Source organism: Dendrobates tinctorius, unplaced genomic scaffold (assembly GCF_039654945.1).
Source record: "Dendrobates tinctorius isolate UK_male_01 unplaced genomic scaffold, ASM3965494v1 ptg000056l, whole genome shotgun sequence".
Lineage (NCBI taxonomy): Eukaryota > Metazoa > Chordata > Amphibia > Anura > Dendrobatidae > Dendrobates > Dendrobates tinctorius.
The window spans coordinates 16699540-16720509 of NW_027361724.1; the positions used below are offsets into that span (position 1 = coordinate 16699540).

The 20970-nt window shown below is 43.9% G+C and overlaps 1 protein-coding gene across 3 annotated transcripts; it reads right to left on the reverse strand.

Annotated features, from left to right (window-relative positions):
* Window positions 1–1734: 1734 nt before the first annotated feature.
* Window positions 1735–19904, reverse strand: ASB1 (ankyrin repeat and SOCS box containing 1). Of its 3 annotated transcripts, none has more exons than XM_073577553.1 (5): window positions 19810–19904; window positions 14117–14258; window positions 12244–12546; window positions 7466–7842; window positions 1735–3763 (listed from the first exon to the last, which is right to left on the reverse strand). In XM_073577553.1, the coding sequence occupies exons 1-5, from the start codon at window positions 19865–19867 to the stop codon at window positions 3633–3635; spliced, it is 1011 nt and encodes a 336-aa protein (XP_073433654.1). In that variant the 5' UTR covers window positions 19868–19904; the 3' UTR covers window positions 1735–3632. The 3 variants fall into 3 exon arrangements, with proteins under 3 accessions (XP_073433654.1, XP_073433656.1, XP_073433655.1); XM_073577554.1 differs by having other exon boundaries at window positions 3632–3763; window positions 7406–7842; XM_073577555.1 differs by lacking the exon at window positions 12244–12546.
* Window positions 19905–20970: the final 1066 nt, after the last annotated feature.

A 20970-nucleotide genomic window follows, 5' to 3' on the forward strand; every position in this document is an offset into this window, starting at 1 on the left:
AATAAAAAAGTTTCTCTTAATTAAGACAACTTGATAAAACCTTAATCTTTGCATGGACCCCATGGGAAAACCTGTACCAAACACTCATTCAGGGATGCATCTTTTTTAGTGATGCCACGGAAAGCTTAATCCAATGGCCGAACACGTATGTTGTGGTCATTTGTCAATAGCATCAATCAGCGGGGTATACTCGTATTTCAGGGAAACCTTTCACCAATAGTCCCTTCACACAATGAAAACAGGTTCCTCTGGTTCAGTTTTATTTCCCGGAGGGAAAAAAAAAATCAGCTGTTGGAAATCTGACATGGTGCATCCTTCTATAGCCTGACATCAAGGCAGTCTGGAAGCCAAATACAAATTACCAAACTACAGGGTGGGCCATTTATAAAGTTGGATCCAAAATGGCCAACTTCAAAATGGCTGCCATGGTCACCACCCATCTTGAAAAGTTTCCCCCCTCCCATATACTAATGTGCCACAAACCGGAAGTTATCACCAACCATTCCCATTTTATTTAGGTGTATCCATATAAATGGCCCACCCTGTATTGGTGAGTTCAGTCAACTTTAGTCTAACTTGCATGGGGATCTAAAGTTGTCCTGTCTTCCATATGCACAGGAATTCTTTTAGACAAAGCAATTAAGATTCAATGGGGTCCTGGGTTCAAATCCCACCAAAGACAACATCTGTAGGAGTTTGTATGTTCTCCTCATGTTTGCGGGGGTTTCCGCCGATTCTCCGGTTTCTTTTCACACTCCAAAGACATACTGATAGGGAATCTATATTGTGACCCCAATGGGAACAGCGATGATATTGTTGTGATGGCACTATATAACTAAAATAAATAGTTCATGACCCTTTTGGGATTTCCCTTTCCCAACAGGAGCGACGTATCGGCATTAGACTAAACCTCTTGAGTTTTCTAGTGGAAGTTGCTTCAGGGTACGCTCCTACTTTAGGGAAGTTTTTTTGTTTCCTGAAGCAGGCTTTGAACAGTTTACGAACAGATTTTCTCCTGAAGATTGTTTGCACCCTTTTGATTGGACAAAGCCTATTTCGGAGCGGATTCCATAAGGAGCCGCTTCAGGCAAGTGATCTGCGCTTACTTTTTTTCCGACAAGTTTTTTAAATTCCTGAAGTGGGAAAAAAATCACTTAAAATCCTGAACATATAAACAGCAAAGTGGTTGTACAATAGAAATTATTTGGATAAGTCTTATAAGAATTATTTCCAGTGATCTTTTATTTTTCAGGTGTTTTTTGGAGCAAACCCATGCCTAAAAAAATAATTTGTCAAAAAGCTCAGTGTGCACATACTTTTAAAACCCTTATTCGTCAGTTTTATATAGAATTGTGGATTAAAACTTTTTGAAATGTTGGTAACATTTTTGTGCCACTTATAGTTGTGCAAAAAATTGTGACATTTGCTTCATATATGCCAGTCCTGCCCAGCTCAACCCACTTTTTTTGGAGGGCCAATTGAGAAGAGCTTCTCCAGAAGACAGCCAGCAAATTCATCATTCACAAAAGTGAAATAAATTACACGAGAAATGTACTAGTACCTTTCTCACAGTGGTGCACAACAGCTTAAAAATACTTATAAATTTATTCTACGGTAACTTTGCAAAAGCATTCACCCCCCATTGGCATTTTTTTTTACCTCACATCCAACCTGGAATTTCATTGATTTTTTTTTTTGAGAGTTTGCATCAGTTCATGTAAAGAACACGGCTACAACTGTGAACATATTTTTTTATTGTGAAGCAAACCACGAATGAGACAAAAAGTAACTGAAAACGTTAGTGTGCATAACTATTTACCCTCTAAAGTCAGTACTTTGTAGAGCCTCCATTTGCAGCAATTACAGCTGCTTTGGATAAGTCTCTGAGCTTTCCACATTTTGCCACTGAGATTTTTACCCATTCCTCAAAACAAAACTGATCCAGTTCTTTCAAGTTAGATTGTTTCCTCTGGTGAACAGCAAACTTCAAGTCTGACCACAGATTCTCAGCTGGATTAAGGTCTGGGCTTTGACTAGGCCACGCCAAAACATTTACACATTTTTCCCTTAAATCACTCAAGTGTTGCTTTTAGCAGTATGATTTGGGTCATTGTCTTGTTGGAAGGTGAACCTCTGTCCCAGTCTCAAATCACAGACAGACTGAAGTAGGTTTTGCTCAAGAATATCCCTGTATATCACAACATCCATCTTCACCTCGACTAGGCCTGTTTTCCCTGTCACTGCTGCTTAAAAACATCCCTACAGCGTGATGCTGCTACCATGTTTCACTGTGAGAATGGTGTTCTTGGGGTGATGAGCTGTACTGTTTGATGCCACACACAGCATCTACCTTTTGGTGGCCAAAAAGTTCAGTTTTGGTCTTACCTGACCACAGCACCTTCCTTTATACATTTGGGAGTCTGCCACGTTATTTGGCAGACTTAAAATGAGCCTTACAATTGTGTGTAAATAAAGGTTTTTATCTCCCCATTCTTCCATAAATGCCACATATATGGAGTGTACATCTTATTGTGGTCGTATGGACAGATACTCCAGTATCTGCTTGGGACCTCTGCAGCTACTTCAGGGTTATGTTTGGTCTCTGTGCTGCCTCTCTGATTAATACTCTCCTTGCTCGGGCTGAGAGTTTTGGTGGGCAGCCCTCTCTTGGCAAGTTAGTTGTGGTACCATGTTCTTTCCATTTGATAATGGATTTGATGGTGCTCCGGGAACTCATTAGAGATTTGAACATTTGTTTAGAACCCAACCCAGACTTGTACTTCTCAACAACTTTGTCCCTGAATTGTTTGAAGTTCTCCATGGTCTTCATGGTGTTGTTTGGTTAGTGGTGACTCTTATTTAATGATGCTGCAGCCTCTGTGGCCTTTCAAAAAGGTAAAGGGTATACAGTGACAGACATGTGACACTTAGAATGCACACAGGAGGACGTCCTGTAGCTAAGCATGTGGCTTATGAAGGTAATTCCTTGCACCATAAATTTTTAGAGGCTTCATCGCAAAAAGGGTGAATACATATGCACATGCCAATTTTTAGTTATTTGATCCCATAAATTAGTTTCTGCTTATATTTTTCTCATTTCACCAACTTAGACTATTTAGTGCTGATGCATCACAGAAAAATTGGATTAAAAAATATTTGAACACAAGTTGTAATGTAACAAGATAGGCAAAAAGCCCATTGGGGTGAATATTTTGGCAAGCCACTGTATTTTACTCCAGCGCAACAACACTGGTATTCAATATGCCAGTCTCAATGAATCAGGTGCTTAAATGTCAAACTGACCAGCAGAATACGAGATTCCCAGTGATTAGCTAATCCCTCCCGCCCGTATCAAATAGAGATAGCAGAAAACTCCTTGTTATCTATTAAGATAAAGTATATGGAGTCCAGGCTTCCAATAGACAATGCAGGTAACCTGCAGTTATTGATCATGGCAGTGTCATAATGCAGAATGGCTGAGAAAGCCACGTGAAGAAAGTAAACGGCAGGCGAGGATCGAGGTGTTGGAGTAAGACACTCACACCATGCATGAGACGTCTTCCTGCAGAGAACAGACCCATGCATTCCCTTCAGCTTGTCAGGAAGACGTGTGACTGCAGCTTCACGTTGTGTTACTGCTCATAGAGAAGGAATTGTATCACACGAGGTGCAACAGGAAGGCTGCTAATAGAGTAAAGTCTTTGTTTTCCCATCGTTCTCCTCACTGCAATACGACACAGACTGGACAAGGTGCGGGGAAGACCTGCAATAGAGAGCACAAATCTAGATTTAAATATTTCAAAAATTTGCTGTTTATTATTTTTCAGCCAAATGAATAACACGAAACTAGCTGTAGAAACCGGTACATCTCTGAAGACTACTTTACAGTTTAAAGGGAACTTGTCACCATGAAAAAGAAGTTTAATCTGCAGGCACCATGCTATAGAGCAGGAGGAGTGGAGTTGATTGATATATACAGTTGTGGCCAAAAGTATTGACACCCCTGCAATTCTGTCAGATAATACTCAGTTTCTTCCTGAAAATGATTGCAAACACAAATTCTTTGGTATTATTATCTTCATTTAATTTGTCTTAAATGAAAAAAAACACAAAAGAGAATAAAGCAAAACATTGATCATTTCACACACAACTCCAAAAATGGACCAGACAAAAGTATTGGCACCCTCAGCCTAATACTTGGTTGCACAACCTTTAACCAAAATAACTGCGACCAACCGCTTCCGGTAACCATCAATGAGTTTCTTACAATGCTCTGCTGGAATTTTAGACCATTCTTCTTTGGCAAACTGCTCCAGGTCCCTGATATTTGAAGGGTGCCTTCTCCAAACTGCCATTTTCAGATCTCTCCACAGGTGTTCTATGGGATTCAGGTCTGGACTCATTGCCGGCCACCTTAGAAGTCTCCAGTGCTTTCTCTCAAACCATTTTCTAGTCTTTTTGAAGTGTGTTTTGGGTCATTGTCCTGCTGGAAGACCCATGACCTCTGAGGGAGACCCAGCTTTCTCACACTGGGCCCTACATTATGCTGCAAAATTTGTTGGTAGTCTTCAGACTTCATAATGTCATGCACACGGTCAAGCAGTCCAGTGCCAGAGGCAGCAAAGCAACCCCAAAACATCAGGGAACCTTCGCCATGTTTGACTGTAGGGACCGTGTTCTTTTCTTTGAATGCCTTTTTTTTTTTTTCTCCTGTAAACTCTATGTTGATGCCTTTGCCCAAAAAGCTCTACTTTTGTCTCATCTGACCAGAGAACATTCTTCCAAAACGTTTTAGGCTTTTTCAGGTAAGTTTTGGCAAACTCCAGCCTGGCTTTTTTATGTCTCGGGGTAAGAAGTGGGGTCTTCCTGGGTCTCCTACCATACAGTCCCTTTTCATTCAGACGCCGACGGATAGTACGGGTTGACACTGTTGTACCCTCGGACTGTAGTGTAGGGCAGCTTGAACTTGTTTGGATGTTAGTCGAGGTTCTTTATCCAACATCCGCACAATCTTGCGTTGAAATCTCTTGTCAATTTTTCTTTTCCGTCCACATCTAGGGAGGTTAGCCACAGTGCCATGGGCTTTAAACTTCTTGCTGACACTGCGCACGGTAGACACAGGAACATTCAGGTCTTTGGAGATGGACTTGTAGCCTTGAGATTGCTCATGCTTCCTCACAATTTGGTTTCTCAAGTCCTCAGACAGTTCTTTGGTCTTCTTTCTTTTCTCCATGCTCAATGTGGTACACACAAGGACACAGGTTGAGTCAACTTTAATCCATGTCAACTGGCTGCAAGCGTGATTTAGTTATTGCCAACACCTGTTAGGTGCCACAGGTAAGTTACAGGTGCTGTTAATTACACAAATTAGAGAAACATCACATGATTTTTCGAACAGTGCCAATACTTTTGTCCACCATCTTTTTTATGTTTGGTGTGGAATTATATCCAATTTGGCTTTAGGACAATTCTTTTTGTGTTTTTTCATTTAAGACAAATTAAATGAAGATAATAATACCAAAGAATTTGTTTGCAATCATTTTCAGGAAGAAACTGAGTATTATCTGACAGAATTGCAGGGGTGTCAATACTTTTGGCCACAACTGTAGTTTTGTGGGAAAAGATTCAGTATAATCCTGTGTTTTTACCATTTAAAGTTCTGCTCTTTGTGGGATTTTGGGTCCAGTGGGCGGTCCAATCAGTGACTGACAGCTTTATCCGGCGCACTTATACAAAGCTGTCAGTCACTGATATGACTGCCCACTGGACCCAAAATCCCAGAAACAGCAGAAAATTAAATGTTTAAAATAAAAGGTTATACTGAATTGTTTCACACAAAACTATATATCAATCTGCTTCTCCGCCTGCTCTAGAACATGGGGCCGAAGAATAAACTGAATTTTCATGGTGACAGGTTCCCGTTATAGCACATGAGAAGCCGCCAGGCACTGCTGTCTTACTCCCATTCACTAAACTGAGGCCAAATGTGTGTTCTTTAAGGCCTCTGTCTGGCAGGTGTGTATCTGCATACAGTTTGTTTTACTGCATAGACAGCTTTTCTATACAGTAGGCCATTGAAAAAAAATAGCAGACCATTTGATATATATTTTTTTCTTTTTACGTTAAGTTTAAAATGGTGGATGGATAACTGAGAATCCCACTGTCAGGCGCATACTTAAAACCATGGGCATACATGCAGTATAAGTCGTCTTTCACCAGTTTGAGAATATTAAATTGTTCACACTGTGGAAAAGTGGCTGCATGGTTGAATAAAACATAGTTTTTAATGTCTCTTTGTTGTGGAAATATTGGCATTCAAAACTATAAATTCTAGTTTATAAGCCCAGCTGCGCATTACCAGATATTTTTCTAAGGCGTCTACATTTTTCCCCCTGAATGACGCTGACCAATCAGAAGCAGGACGCATTATGCAGGAGAACTAAAGAACACGCCTTGTCCTGTGAAATGTAATGACAGATAGCCCTGATCTCTGCACCTACTGGGCACAGTACAGCAAGCCTGAGTGTTTACACCTTCAGTTTTCATGTCATGGCAGTCCATGTGGAGGAAGTGGGATACAGCGTACTGAAAACCTGTTGAGTAAATATTTCGGCCCTGATTAATGGCACACCAGTCTTAATAAATTTGGTGCATTGTACTCCAGTGCTCCTTTCATTTAAGAGCTATGCCCCTCCCAGTGAATTGGGCACTAGTGATAAGCGAGCTCAGAAAATGTGTTATGCGAGCATGCCAAGTGCTAATAGAGCATCTTCGGCGTGCCCTAATACTATGTTCAAGTGCCCGCGGCTGCATGTCTCGGGGCTATTCAACAAACGCAACACATGCAGGAATTGACTAACAGGTAATCCCTGCATGTGTTGCGGCTGCCGAACAGTCGCGAGACATGCAACCGCGTCGACATGAACATAGTATTCGAGCACGCTGAAGATGCTCTATTAGCGCTCGAGCATGCTCGGATAACACCTTATCTGATCACACTCGCTCATCACTATTGGGGACATCTTTCAACTGCAGTGTGCCATCGGCAGAAATGTTCCTCCAGGTAGTGACTGGCTTACATCTGTCATAAGTTACTGGCTGCGCTTGGCGATGCGCTGTTGAGCTCTGCCTACTTTAAAGAAAAAATAGAATTGGGCAGACCTGGTTGGGACAGGTATGAAAAGGCCAAAAGTTGCAAAATGTTCAGTGCAGCAAAAATTTGATGACTTTTCATCGAGTTTACCCTAGTTTCCTAATGAATTGGGGCCTTACTAATAATGTTATGTCTTATTTCAAAATGGATGTACGTTAATTGGTGATGAGAAGGGAACAAGGGTGCAGGGTGAAATTTCACATTCAATCATGTCGGAATTATTTCAGTATGCCGCTCGGTGTACATGTCTACCTTGTGTTTTCTATTACGTCACATTGTAAAATAAGACCCATGTTTTAATGCTGGACGCACATTTTGCTTCTCTGAAGACTTCTAAGGCCTCTGGGTTCACTTTCTTTCGGGCATGCTCTCCACAGGTTGGTTCCCTGCGCAATACATTTAAATTTGCTCCAAAGTCAATGAGCAGCTGAACAAACTGCTTGTCACAACCATGACGTAGAACTGCTTCAAGCAGGCAACATGGAGATGACCGTGCCAGGTGTGCTTCACACACTGGACTCCAACTGTTGTAATCAGGATTGGCACCAGCCTGTAGTAAGAGGTGGAAGCACCGAAGGTTGTCGTAGGCTGCACTTATGTACAGTGGGGTGCAGGTTAATGATGTTAGAGTTCTTGTAGAACCAGACCCAGATAACAGTTGACGGTCAACATCCACATCTGCTCCATATCTGTAGAAAAGAAAAAAAGGGTAAGCCTATAGCCCTCACTGACAACTAATATTTATTGCTTTATGAGTCAAATTTGTAGGGAGCATCATACTGTGTGGGGGTGGGCTGTGGGAGCATCATACTGTGTGGGGGTGAGCTGTGGGAGCATCATACTGTGTGGGGGGGCCGTGGGAGCATCATACTGTATGGGGGTGAGCTGTGGGAGCATCTTACTGTGTGGGGGTGAGCCGTGGGAGCATCATACTGTGTGGGGGGGCCGTGGGAGCATCATACTGTGCGGGGGTGGACCGTGGGAGAATCATACTCTGCGGGGATGGGCTGTGGGAGCATCTTATTGTGTGGGGGTGGGCTGTGGGAGCATCATACTGTGTGGGGGTGAGCCGTGGGAGCATCATACTGTGTGCGGGGGCCGTGGGAGCATCATACTGTGTGCGGGGGCCGTGGGAGCATCATACTGTGCGGGGGTGGACCGTGGGAGCATCATACTGTGCGGGGGTGGACCGTGGGAGAATCATACTGTGCGGGGATGGGCCGTGGGAGCATCTTACTGTGTGGGGGTGAGCCGTGGGAGCATCATACTGTGTGGGGGTGGGCAGTGGGAGCATCATACTGTGTGGGGGAGGGCCGTGGGAGCATCATACTGTGTGGGGGTGTGCATGTTTTTAATCTACTTGCTGGAGGGCAATATTAGTAAAGGTAGAGGCACTCCAGATTGCAACTGTCAAAGGAGCACACAGGAGTCATTATTACTTTCAAAGGGGGGAAAATGTGAGCACTATTACTTTCTTGGGCACTCCCAGAAGGGATTCATATTTTTTAGGGTGCAATTTTACTATGTGAAGGGTACAGTGATGGACATTATTATTCTGTGAAGCACTAAGTGTATATATTACTGTAGAGTACCGTAATTTAAATTCAGTAACCGCACGGTCCTCTGCTGAGATCCCTTTTACCCACTATGATTAGGGAGCATCACTGTAGTGGTAAATATGGTGACCTAAGTTAGAAGCCAACTCGGATGTGTTTTGCCCCTACCATCAGGGCTGTGGACTTGGAGTCAGTGTCCATTTTGGTGGAGTCAAAGTCTGTGTAAAATGGACCGACTTAGACATTATATAATTGGGTTCGGTAGTTCTGCGCAAGATGTGCTATAAATGTTTTCATAATAATTTGGGAAAGTTAAAAAAATGATCTAAGGATCTGGGCTTTTAGTGGAAATGAATCTGTGCTGCACTTTGTGTACATGCTCAGTAGTGACCGGTGCTGTGGAGTCGTAGTGGAGATGAATCTGTGCTGCACTTTATGTACATGCTCAGTAGTGACCGATGCTGTGGGGTCGTAGATGAAATGAATCTGTGCTTCACTTTATGTACATGCTCAGTAGTGACCGGTGCTGTGGAGTCACAGTGGAGATGACTCTGTGCTGCACTTTATGTACAGTTGTGGCCAAAAGTATTGACACCCCTGCAATTTTGTCAGATAACTCAGTTTCTTCCTGAAAATGATTGCAATCACAAATTCTTTGGTATTATCTTCATTTAATTTGTCTTAAATGAAAAAACACAAGAGAATGAAGCAAAAAGCAAAACATTGATCATTTCACACAAAACTCCAAAAATTGGCCAGACAAAAGTATTGGCACCCTCAGCCTAATACTTGGTTGCACAGCCTTTAGCCAAAATAACTGCGACCAACCGCTTCCGGTAACCATCAATGAGTTTCTTACAATGCTCTGCTGGAATTTTAGACCATTCTTCTTGTGTTTTGGGTCATTGTCCTGCTGGAAGACCCATGACCTCTGAGGGAGACCCAGCTTTCTCACACTGGGCCCTACATTATGCTGCAAAATTTGGTAGTCTTCAGACTTCATAAGCCATGCACACGGTCAAGCAGTCCAGTGCCAGAGGCAGCAAAGCAACCCCAGAACATCAGGGAACCTCCGCCATGTTTGAATGTAGGGACAGTGTTTTTTTCTTTGAATGCCTCTTTTTTTCTCCTGTAAACTCTATGTTGATGCCTTTCCCCCAAAGCTCTACTTTTGTCTCATCTGACCAGAGAATATTCTTCCAAAACATTTTAGGCTTTTTCAGATAAGTTTTGGCAAACTCCATTCTGGCTTTTTAATGTCTCGGGGTAAGAAGTGGGGTCTTCCTGGGTCTCCTACCATACAGTCCCTTTTCATTCAGATGCCGACGGATAGTACGGGTTGACACTGTTGTACCCTTGGACTGCAGGGCAGCTTGAACTTGTTTGGATGTTAGTCGAGGTTCTTTATCCAACATCCGCACAATCTTGCGCTGAAATTTGTCAATTTTTCTTTTCCGTCCACATCTAGGGAGGTTAGCCACAGTGCCATGGGCTTTAAACTTCTTGATGACACTGCGCACGGTAGACACAGGAACATTCAGGTCTTTGGAGATGGACTTGTAGCCTTGAGATTGCTCATGCTTCCTCACAATTTGGTTTCTCAAGTCCCCAGACAGTTCTTTGGTCTTCTTTCTTTTCTCCATGCTCAATGTGGTACACACAAGGACACAGGACAGAGGTTGAGTCAACTTTAATCCATGTCAACTGGCTGCAAGTGTGATTTAGTTATTGCCAACACCTGTTAGGTGCCACAGGTAAGTTACAGGTGCTGTTAATTACACAAATTAGAGAAGCATCACGATTTTTCAAACAGTGCCAATACTTTTGTCCACCCTCTTTTATGTTTGGTGTGGAATTATATCCAATTTGGCTTTAGGACAGTTCTTTTTGTGTTTTTTTTTCATTTAAGACAAATTAAATGAAGATAAAGAATTTGTGTTTGCAATCATTTTCAGGAAGAAACTGAGTATTATCTGACAAAATTGCAGGGGTGTCAATACTTTTGGCCACAACTGTACATGCTCAGTAGTGACCGGTGCTGTGGAGTCATAGATGAGATGAATCTGTGCTGCACTTTGTCCATGCTCAGTAGTGACCAGTGCTGTGGAGTCGTAGTGGAGATGAATCTGTGCTGCACTTTATGTACCTGCTCAGGAGTGACCAGTGCTGTGGGGTCATAGTGGAGATGAATCTGTGCTGCACTTTATGTACATGCTCAGTAGTGACCGGTGCTGTGGAATCGTAGGTGAGATGAATCTGTGCTGCACTTTACACGGTCCGTAGTGACCAGTGCTGTGGAGATGAATCTGTGCTGCACTTTATGTACATGCTCAGTATTGACCGGTGCTGTGGAGTCGTAGTTGAGATGAATCTGTGCTGCACTTTATGTACAGGCTCAGTAGTGACCAGTGCTGTGGAGTCGTAGATGAGATGAATCTGTGCTGCACTTTATGTACAGGCTCAGTAGTGACCAGGGCTGTGGAGTCGTAGGTGAGATGAATCTGTGCTGCACTTTATGTACAGGCTCAGTGGTAACCGGTGCTGTGGAGTCGTAGATGAATCTGTGCTGCACTTTATGTACATGCTCAGTAGTGACCAGTGCTGTGGAGTCAGTCAGTGGTTTGGCTTACCGACTCCCCAGTCCTGCCTACCATAGGTGCTAGCTACTCCTCTCGTAAGGACTCAATATTGTCACAATGACTATGCCTTATGGTGTAGCACGACTGCTGCAGCAATCACCTGCCGCACTGGTCCCATGCCGTACATACTGCCATCACTGCTGTGGTCACTGGCTGAAGCAATCATGTACCTTGACATGCTGGAATATAGAAACTAGACTGTTGGGGGACAATACGAGCATCAGCATTGGGGTGGCAGAAAATTTACCAGGTAAATAATTGCCATACAGCAGCCAGAATTTGTTTAATAGTTGGACATTTTCTTAAAAGGAGCAAAAAAAACAGGAAATAAATGTTTAAATTAAGAAATCTAGTTGCCTCAGAGGTTTGTTAGTCTGCAGCATTTTCTGCATGATTTGGGACGAGTCAATCAGTCTTATAAAAATTATGCAGAGAACACAAGGGTTAATCTATTGCTGATCAGTTCCATCTCTGGCTGGTGACCTGTATACAGTGCAGAACAGAGAGGCTTCTGCTGCAGCCAGTTGTCTTACAGCCAGACACAAGACAGAGGAGGGGACGAGGCATGGCTGGCATATCACATGGCAATACTATGTGTAGTATATAGATATCACAGAGCTCCAGAGTATTCTCTGGATCACCCCCAACTGCAATATCCTGCACATAAAGACTAGACCACTAAAGATATAGTTTTTTGTTATTCCGACGTGCCAGAATAGTTTTCTACCTAGACCCTATCTGCACCCTAAAAAAAATTAATCAAAAAAGTTGATGTGAGCAAAGTAGTGCTTTACTATTTCTCCAACCATCCAGCATTAATTTTCTTCATAGGTTCATCTAGCAGGATAAGTTGTGTATATGACTTGTATATACCTATTTGTGCCTCTAGGCTCACCGAATTAGTTCTTGTAGTATATCAGAGTGGCCCAGACGTGCAGCATGGTATACAGGTGAGCTCCGATTGTGTGGACTTCCGTTGGGGTCGGCTCCAGCCTTTAGAAGAACTTCCACACAGTCTAAGTGTCCATTTTCTGTGGCTACAAACAGGGGTGTTTGACCCTTAACATCCACCAGTTCCAACTGTGCCCCAAAGTCAATAAGGAGGGCTACACAATCTGCGTGGCCAGCAGTGGCAGCAATACGAAGTGGAGAGCAGGGAAGCCAACCACTGCACCACACGGACTTCTCATTTATACGTCTGGGGAACAGAACAGATAGACGTTTAGAGAGTTAAAAAAATATATATAAATAAAAACAGCTGCCATTATTTGTTTTGCCAGGAGACCATCACACAACCCTTCTTACAGTCCTGATGCTCAGTTGGATGAATGTGGTGTCAGATTTTTTTTTACATGCATTTCTCCCCCTTTGCTGTTATTGCAGTGTCCAAGACTTTGTCGGTTTCCGACAGTCCTTAAATGTCACATAAATCTGCTATGACTATAAGGTTACATTCACTCATCAGTCTGTCATGGGCCGATCACAGCCTGCGACACACGGCCTGGCCGCAGGTCTCCAGACTCCGTAGCCTTATGCCTGAGGCTGCTGAGCTTGGGTCAGGAGACCCGCAGTCAGTCCGTGAGTGGCGGTCCATGCTTTGACCGTGACACTTGTGAACTAAGCCTAAGTGTAATAAGTGCACTTGTGGTATTCTTATGAGATCAGGGTTAACCCCTAGACGTCTACAATGCTTAGTCTTGCATGTCATCAGCACATACCCCTAGCAGCTGCCATATAAATCTAAAGTCCTGCTTCTACGCAGCATCGTATTCCTGCTCGCTGACTTATCGATGTGGCAGTCTTCTCCAGCATGTGCCCAGTGATGACAGATGCAATAAGGTCCATTTCTGGGCACTTGATCACCATTATAGTTAGTCACAGGAACGTATAAAAAACAACTTCTATTGCTGCCCAGTGCACTGCCCGCTGAAAGAGGCAATTAATTGATCCCGGCAACTAAATTGAAGAATTGTGAAGAAAAACACTGAGATGAACATTAATAAACCCCTTTCCAGCATGATAGACTGGCAGCTAAAGGAAAAAAAATCCTAAAACAGTTAAAAGAAATAAATCTTCTGCAATGTGATAACAAAAAGTTTGTTTGGTCATTGGGAGGAAACTAACTGTATTTCTACCAGTAGCCGCTGGCTTTATCATAGAAGAGCGCACGGCCCATAACTTTGACCGTTCTCACTGCAGCGCATTTGTGCAGAGCAAGCTGTCAAAGTGCTGGGCCGTGCTCACAGCCACCGCTCACAATGCTCAGAGCAATGACTGTAGCTGCTCCGTGCACGCCTCTATGGCTGCACGCCGGTGACTCTCGGGAAGAAATACACTTCATTTTCTCCTAGTTTGGGGACATGAAGGGTTCCTTTAAGGGCCAAAAAGGCTGGTCCTGAAGAGTCAAATAGTTGTGGTGCTTTAGAAAATTGTAGGATCGCTAAATATGGAACTTATATTAAAAAAAAAAAAAAAAAAAATTCTGCACCTTCTCCATTCAGTTTGTGAAAATCAGTCTTCTCTGCGGTCCAGTGTTGTTGAATGGCCGAGTGCGACCCAATAATTGAATGTAACTCTGCATGCTGCAATTTTTTTTTTCCCAATGACTAACTCAGGCAGAGGAAAATAGTCAGACATGTGCACAGCTCTGTAAAATAACATGGGGACGAGCACTGTCTGTCAAAACAAGGACTAGCACTTATGTGATTTGTACGGTCGTGAGGACGAGCCCTAAAAAAATGTTCCTTTGCTTTACATACATTCCTTACCTCAGGAACCTTTCCTCCTGTAACAGGGTCCTCAGGGTGTCGATGTCACCCACACAGGCAGCGTTATGTAGCAGTGTGTCCTGGCATTGCTCCAAATCATGGTCGCAGTACTGATCATGCAGCCATGCCTTCAGGTTACGTCCTGCAGGGAGGGAAGGAGAAAGCCGCTATCTCAAGTCTAGATACCAGACCTAGGAGCAGCACAAATAAGATAAATGACTTCTTTAGCCGTCTCCCGGGTCTGCCAGGTTCCCATTATACAATGCTATGACCCATCTGTGTATCCTGTTGGGTCTGTACCATACATGAGCCTGACTTACATAAATCATCTGTGCTACTGGCCATATGTTATTGTAGTAATGAACATATTGGCTGCTCTGGTTTAATGCCCTGCGGTGCAATTTTGAGATTCTGCATTTGTCATTGTACATATGTCATAGTCTAATTTACTAAGGAAACTTTCCACACTCTTTAAAGTTTCCAATTCTACAAGCAATCATTTTATGCAGTGGTCTTGTGGGCACTTTAAGGTGCAGTTACACTGTGTAATTATTGGTAACCTAGAGTTCCTCTACGTATGCAGCCAATCACCATGAGTACGGCACAACTTCACTAATCATATACAGTGGGGTGGGGGAGTATTTAGTCAGCCACCAATTGTGTAAGTTCTCCCACTTAAAAAGATGAGAGAGGCCTGTAATTGACATCATAGGTAGACCACAACTTTGAGAGTCAAAATAAGAAAACAAATGCAGAAAATCACCTTGTCTGATTTGGCAAGATTTATTTTGCAAATTATGGTGAAAAATAAGTATTTGGTATTTAACAAAATTTCATCTCAATATTTTGTTATATATCCTTTGTTGGCAACGACAGAGGTCAAATGTTTTCTGAGTCTTCACAAGGATGGCACACACTGTTGGTAGTATGTTGGCCCATTCCTCTTTGCTGATCTTCTCTAGAGCAGGGATGTTTTGGGCCTGTCGTTGGGCAACACGGACTTTCAAATCCCTCCAAAGGTTTTCTATGGGGTTGAGATCTGGAGACTGACTAGGCCACTTCAGGACCTTCATATGCTTCTTACGAAGCCACTCCTTCGTTTCCCTGGCAGTGTGCTTAGGATCATTATTATGCTGAAAGACCTACCCACGTTTCATCTTCAATTCCTTTGCTGATGGAAGGAGGTTTGCACTCAAAATCTCACGATACATGGTCCCATTCATTCTTTTATGTACACAGATCAGTCATCCTGGTCTCTTAGCAGAGAAACAGCCCCAAAGCATGATGTTGCTACCCCCATGCTTCACAGTAGGTATGATGTTCTTTGAATGCAACTCAGCATTCTGTCTCCTCCAAACACGACGAGCTTTATTTCTACCTAACAGTTCTACTTTGGTTTCATCAGACCATATGACATTCTCCCAATACTCGTCTGGATAATCTAAATGCTCTCTAGCAAACTTCAGACGGTCCTGGACATGTACTGGCTTAAGCAGGGGGACACGTCTGGCACTGCAGGATCTGAGTCCCTGGCGGCATAGTGTGTTACTGATGGTAGCCTTTGTTACGGTGGTCCCAGTTCTATTCAGGTCATTCACTAGGTCCCCTCGTGTGGTTCTGTGATTTTTGCTCACCCTTCTTGTGATCATTTTGACTCCATGGGGTGAGATCTTGTGTGGAGCCCTAGATCAAGGGAGATTATCAGAGGTCTTGTATGTCTTCCATTTTCTTATTGCACCCACAGTTGATTTCATCACACCAAGCTGCTTGCCTATTGCAGATTCAGTCTTCCCAACCTGGTGCAGGGCTAAAATTTTGTTTCTGCTGTCCTTCAACAGCTCTTTGGTCTTCACCATAGTGGAGTTTGGAGTGTGACTGTGGTTGTGGACAGGTGTCTTTTATACTGATATAAGTTCAAACAGGTGCCATTACTACAGACATTGAGTGGAGGACAGAGGAGCCTCTTAAAGAAGTTACAGGTCTGTGAAAGCCAGAAATCTTGCATGTTTTTAGGTGACAAAATAATTATTTTCCACCATAATTTTAAAAATAATTCTTGCAAAGTCAGACAAGGTGATTATCTCGATTTTGTTTTCTCATTTTGACTCCCATAGTTGTGGTCTACCTATGATGTCAATTACAGGCCTCTCTCATCTTTTTAAGTGGGAGGACTTGCATAATTGGTGGCTGACTAAATACTTTTTCCCCCACTGTATTTACATTTCCTGGGATAATTTTGGCCAGTGTCACCTACTGGAGGGAGAGGTTTATATGCCATTCACATACTGTTCCTATAGACAAAAGTATAAAAATTCATCCACAATAAAAATCTGCAACAATCATACAGTACTATGCAGGGGTATGGGGTCTTACCTGCACCCCATTCATACTAAATGTAAACACACTCATATTGCCATCGGCCAACGGTTAAATCTCCTACCGCAAATTCTACACCCGTTAAAATGCCATTTTTTTTTTTTGTCATGTAGAGAAAAAAATTTCAGAACTTTTTCTTCCTTTTAATGTTGCCCATTATATGTACAATTCAATTGAAAGAAACTGACATCTTTGAGTGTAAAAAAAAAAAAAAAAAAAATGGATGTATAAATATGCACAGCATTAAACTAGCACTTTGATGATTACCCACTCTTCCTTGCAGTAGCTCCAAATCAGTCACACTGCGAGGCCATCTCCTGTGTGCAGCACACTCTTCAGGTCAACAGATTTTCAATTAGATTCAGGTCTGGGCCATTCTAAAACTTTGACCTTCTGGTGGAGCCATTCCTTTGTTGATGTGGAGGTACGTATGGTGTCGTTTTTTATTGAAAAAAATCTTCCACCTTAACTAAAGCCGCAGTTCCAGCTGCCAAAATACAACCCCAAAGCATAATGCTACCTCCACCATACTTTACTGGGGGTATGATGTTCATTTGATGATGAGCAGAGTTGGCTTTGCACCAATCACAGTTTTTGGAATTATGGACATAAAGTTCACACTTGGTCTCATCATATCGTAACATGTTTTTCTTAATGCTTTTGGCAAAGCTCATGTAGGTTTTAAGAAAACATGGCTGGCTAGGGTATTTTTTTTTTTTTTAAGAAAAGGCTTCTGTCTTACCACCATACCCTACAGGCTAGACATTTGAAAAATAAGGGAGATTGTTGTCACATGCAGTACACGCCAAAACATTCCTGCAGCTCCTTTAATGTTGCTGTAGGCCTCTTGGCAGCCTCTCGGAGCACTTTTTTTTTTTCATGTCTTTTCATTAATTTTTGAGGGACATCTAGTTCTTTGTAATGTCACTATTGTGTCAAATTTATGACATCTTCACAAAACTCCATGGTAGATCTATTGCCTTGGAAAAATGTTTGCACCCTTGTCCTGACATAACTTTCTACACTAAGATTCTTTTGCTGTGTTGTAAGCTGTTTATGAACTATGGCTTGTGCTGTAACATGCAATTAAGAGAATGTCAAATCCTACTAGCACAGCTAACCTGAGTATGGAGTTAATCAGAATCACTGTAAATGATGGCAGTTGTGTAATGGACTACTATGTAGGGGCATAATGATCGCATTTGATGAGGCCACGACCAAGCGGGCGAGAGGCCTACTGACGCCAATGCAAACTCCAACTGGCTGCGTGTCCTTGGACGCACGTTCAGCTGAAATGTATTGCTGCGCATAGTCCTGCCGGGTCTGTGTGCTGCAATTAGGGTGAGTGCACAGAGTGCGGATTGAGCTGCAGATTTTTCAGCGTGGATTTGCAGGTAAAGTGATATGTGGATTTTCCTGCGGTTTGGTACCTGTACAATGGAACAGGTGTCAAATCGCTGCAGAATCTGTAGAAAGAATTGACATGCTGCGAATTTAAAACTGCAGCAAATCAGTATGGAAAAATCCGCAGCATGTGCACTGCGGTTTTTAAAAGCCATTGGCTAACATAGTACTGTACATTGCTTGCGGATCTGCAGCGGATCCAGAGAGGCAAATCCGCTGCAAAAATCTGTACGGTGTGCACACACCCTTAGAAGGCAGCAGTTGAAGCTGGCAGGCGTGTGACTGGGGGTACATGGCAGGTGCATCATGCACCCCTGAGCCTGCACGCTGCAGTTAGTGTCTGGCTTCAGAAGAGGACATGGCATGGTGAGTGAGCGGGGGGAAGGGGAGTATAAATAAAGAACAGCGCCAGAATGGGGGACAGGGGTAGGTCCAAATCTTGCACTGGGCCCCTTGGACTCTAGTTACACCACTGGTACTGTGTTACAGGAGGGTAAATGTGAATGGGGTTGTGATCAGAAGTAGCCATATATAAGAGGGTGTTCGCACTTTTGCAGCCCCATTATTTTCCTTTTTATTTATATACTAGCTGAAGAGCCCGGCGTTGCCTGGGCATAGTAACCAACTTGGTTAGTTATAACAAAATATGATTATATTTCACAAAAAACGTGCATCTAATCCTCTCCTGTGTGATAATGACTGCTGAGCTATATATCTAATCCTATCTTGTGTGATACTGACGGCGGAGCAGTGTATCTAATCCTATCCTGTGTGATACTGGGCTCCCCCTGCAGTCTGTGTCAGAGGGTGGTCTGTGTTGGCACGGTAATAAATTGTGTTATTTCCAGCTTTACAGAAGGCTGATAACGCCATAGAAATGATAAGAATAATAGGCCTCAGTTACCACAACTGTCTACAAAGAAAACTGTTGCTGATAGCAACCAATCACAGCTCAGCTTTCGTCTTTTAAACAGCTCTGGGACAGCGGGGCGAGTTTTGAGTGGCGACTTCTGTGTTTGGACTTTTATGTGGCGAGGTTGGTGTATGTGTGGTGAAATATGTGCTGAGGGTGGTATATGTGCTGAAGCACGTGGTAGTGTGAGGCGCATTTTTTGTGTGTGTGTTCATATCTCCGTGTGTGGTGAGTATCCCATGTCAGGGCCCCACCTTAGCAACTGTATACTCTTTGGCGCCATCGCTCTCATTCTTTATGTCCCCCTTGTTCACATCTGACAGCTGTCAATTTGCCTCCAACACTTTTTTCCTTTCACTTTTTCCCCATTATGTAGATAGGGGCAAAATTGTTTTGTGAATTGGAACGCGCGGGGCTAAAATTTCGCCTCACAACATAGCCTATGATGCTCTCAGGGTCCAGACGTGTGACTGTGCAAAATTTTGTGGCTGTAGCTGCGACGGTGCGGATGCCAATCCTGGACACGCACGATCTTGATGGCGCTGTACACATTTTGGGCGACATTAAAAAGTTCTGAAACGATTCTGCCAGATCAGGCGCTGCCTGTACCCTCCAGCGGGAGCTTGTTCTCGTCAGTGATGGTCTGTAGCTCGGTGTGGGCGCTGCTCCTGGGCCCCGTCAGAAGCCCCCTAGGGAGGAGTGCAGGATGGCGCAGGGGCGGTCAGCCACGAATTGTACAGTAACTAACGCCAGGATGGTGGTCACATGACCGCAGCTGCACGCAGCGATTGGCTGTTCTGGTCACATGTCCATACGACATCATCACCACACACCTGTGCCCATACCCTGCACCAGACTGCACTGCTCTAGTGACGCCCCAGGAAACAGACACTTCTCTGCCAGCTGTGACACTACCTCACTACATTCCTCTGCAGCTCCACAGTCCGTGCTGTCCTCCCCCTCTACTAGTACCCGGACGTTGCAGCAGAGCTGCGCTTACCCACTCTGGGGGCGCCCCCGACTCCCCGCTCTGGCCCCTGCTGCTCGCTCTCTTCCATCAGGAGTCCCTGCCCCGCGCCTGCGCACAGTCCGGGAATATATACATAAAGGGCAAATAGACCCGCCTCCGGCTGCCGCTGATTGGATGATCAATCTGTCAAGCAAGTATGCGTCACGCTACTGGTGGGACGGACAGTCACGTGTCTGCTCTGCACCAATGGGCTCTCATTGTTGTCACTGCCCGACCGCGATCCACTGAGGAATTACATTGGAGGTGTATAAACCGCACTGCCTGATAGAGCCGAGTACAGACATAGGGGATTGTGGGCGATAAAGCATGTATATTAATATATGCACATAAGATGGGCCAATCAGCGCGCAGGACACTGATCCAGCAGCCACAGCAGTGGTCAGAGGCCTCCAGACAGGAGCTCTGCGGACCGCCGGCTATCTGGCGCCATAAAGGACGTAAAATCAAAGCCCTATAACGCTCACGACATGATTACTTTTATCTGTTAGCAAAATTCAAAGTTAATGAACAAAAAAGAAATGTAAATCACATCAGTGTTTGGTGACCACACGTTTCCTTGAAAGCAGCATCAATTCTCCCCTTGTACAATGTCAGGGCGTTATAGTGAGGTGTCTGAGTAACCAAGTGCACCAATCGGGAGAATCCTCAGCGTTTCATATGTAGGGTGAAACACAGTCCTTAAAGGGTGGTCTGATACTTATAATGAATCGCCATCAGGGGGCAGAGATAGAAACAGGACGCCACCCTCTGACGACGATTCACTGCTGTCACTCACCCTGCTTCTATCACTGCACCCTGATGAAGTGTCAGTTCAGGGAAAGAGAAGACTGTGATAGAAGCAGGGGCTGCGGGAGACCCTGAAGATGTGGACGTCAGGGACAGCAACGTGTTGGTGGTCACTGAAGATGTGGGCACCGATGAAGTGAGCGAAGGCCACTGAAGACATGGACAACAGGCAGAAATGTGGCGGAGGCCACTGAAGATGTGGAGGGGCAGGGACAGAAATGTGGCAGAGGCAACTGAAGCTACGGTGACTTCTCTATCACCTCCCCTGAACCAGGACATATTCAGGGGATAGCAGGGTCAGAAGCTGTGGTAAGTGACCAGGGTGCCACACCCTCTGATGACGTG

What these genes read in the sequence shown, in the direction of transcription:
- ASB1 (XM_073577553.1), bottom strand. Translation starts at nt 19,867, where the DNA reads ATGGAAGAGAGCGAGCAGCAGGGGCCAGAGCGGGGAGTCGGGGGCGCC. An exon ending in CAGGAGGAAAGGTTCCTGAG is followed by an intron (nt 12,547 to 14,116) that starts GTAAGGAATGTA and finishes TCTGTTCCCCAG; the next exon opens with ACGTATAAATGAGAAGTCCG. An exon ending in AGTCTTCAGAGAAGCAAAAT is followed by an intron (nt 3,764 to 7,465) that starts GTGCGTCCAGCA and finishes TCTCTATTGCAG; the next exon opens with GTCTTCCCCGCACCTTGTCC.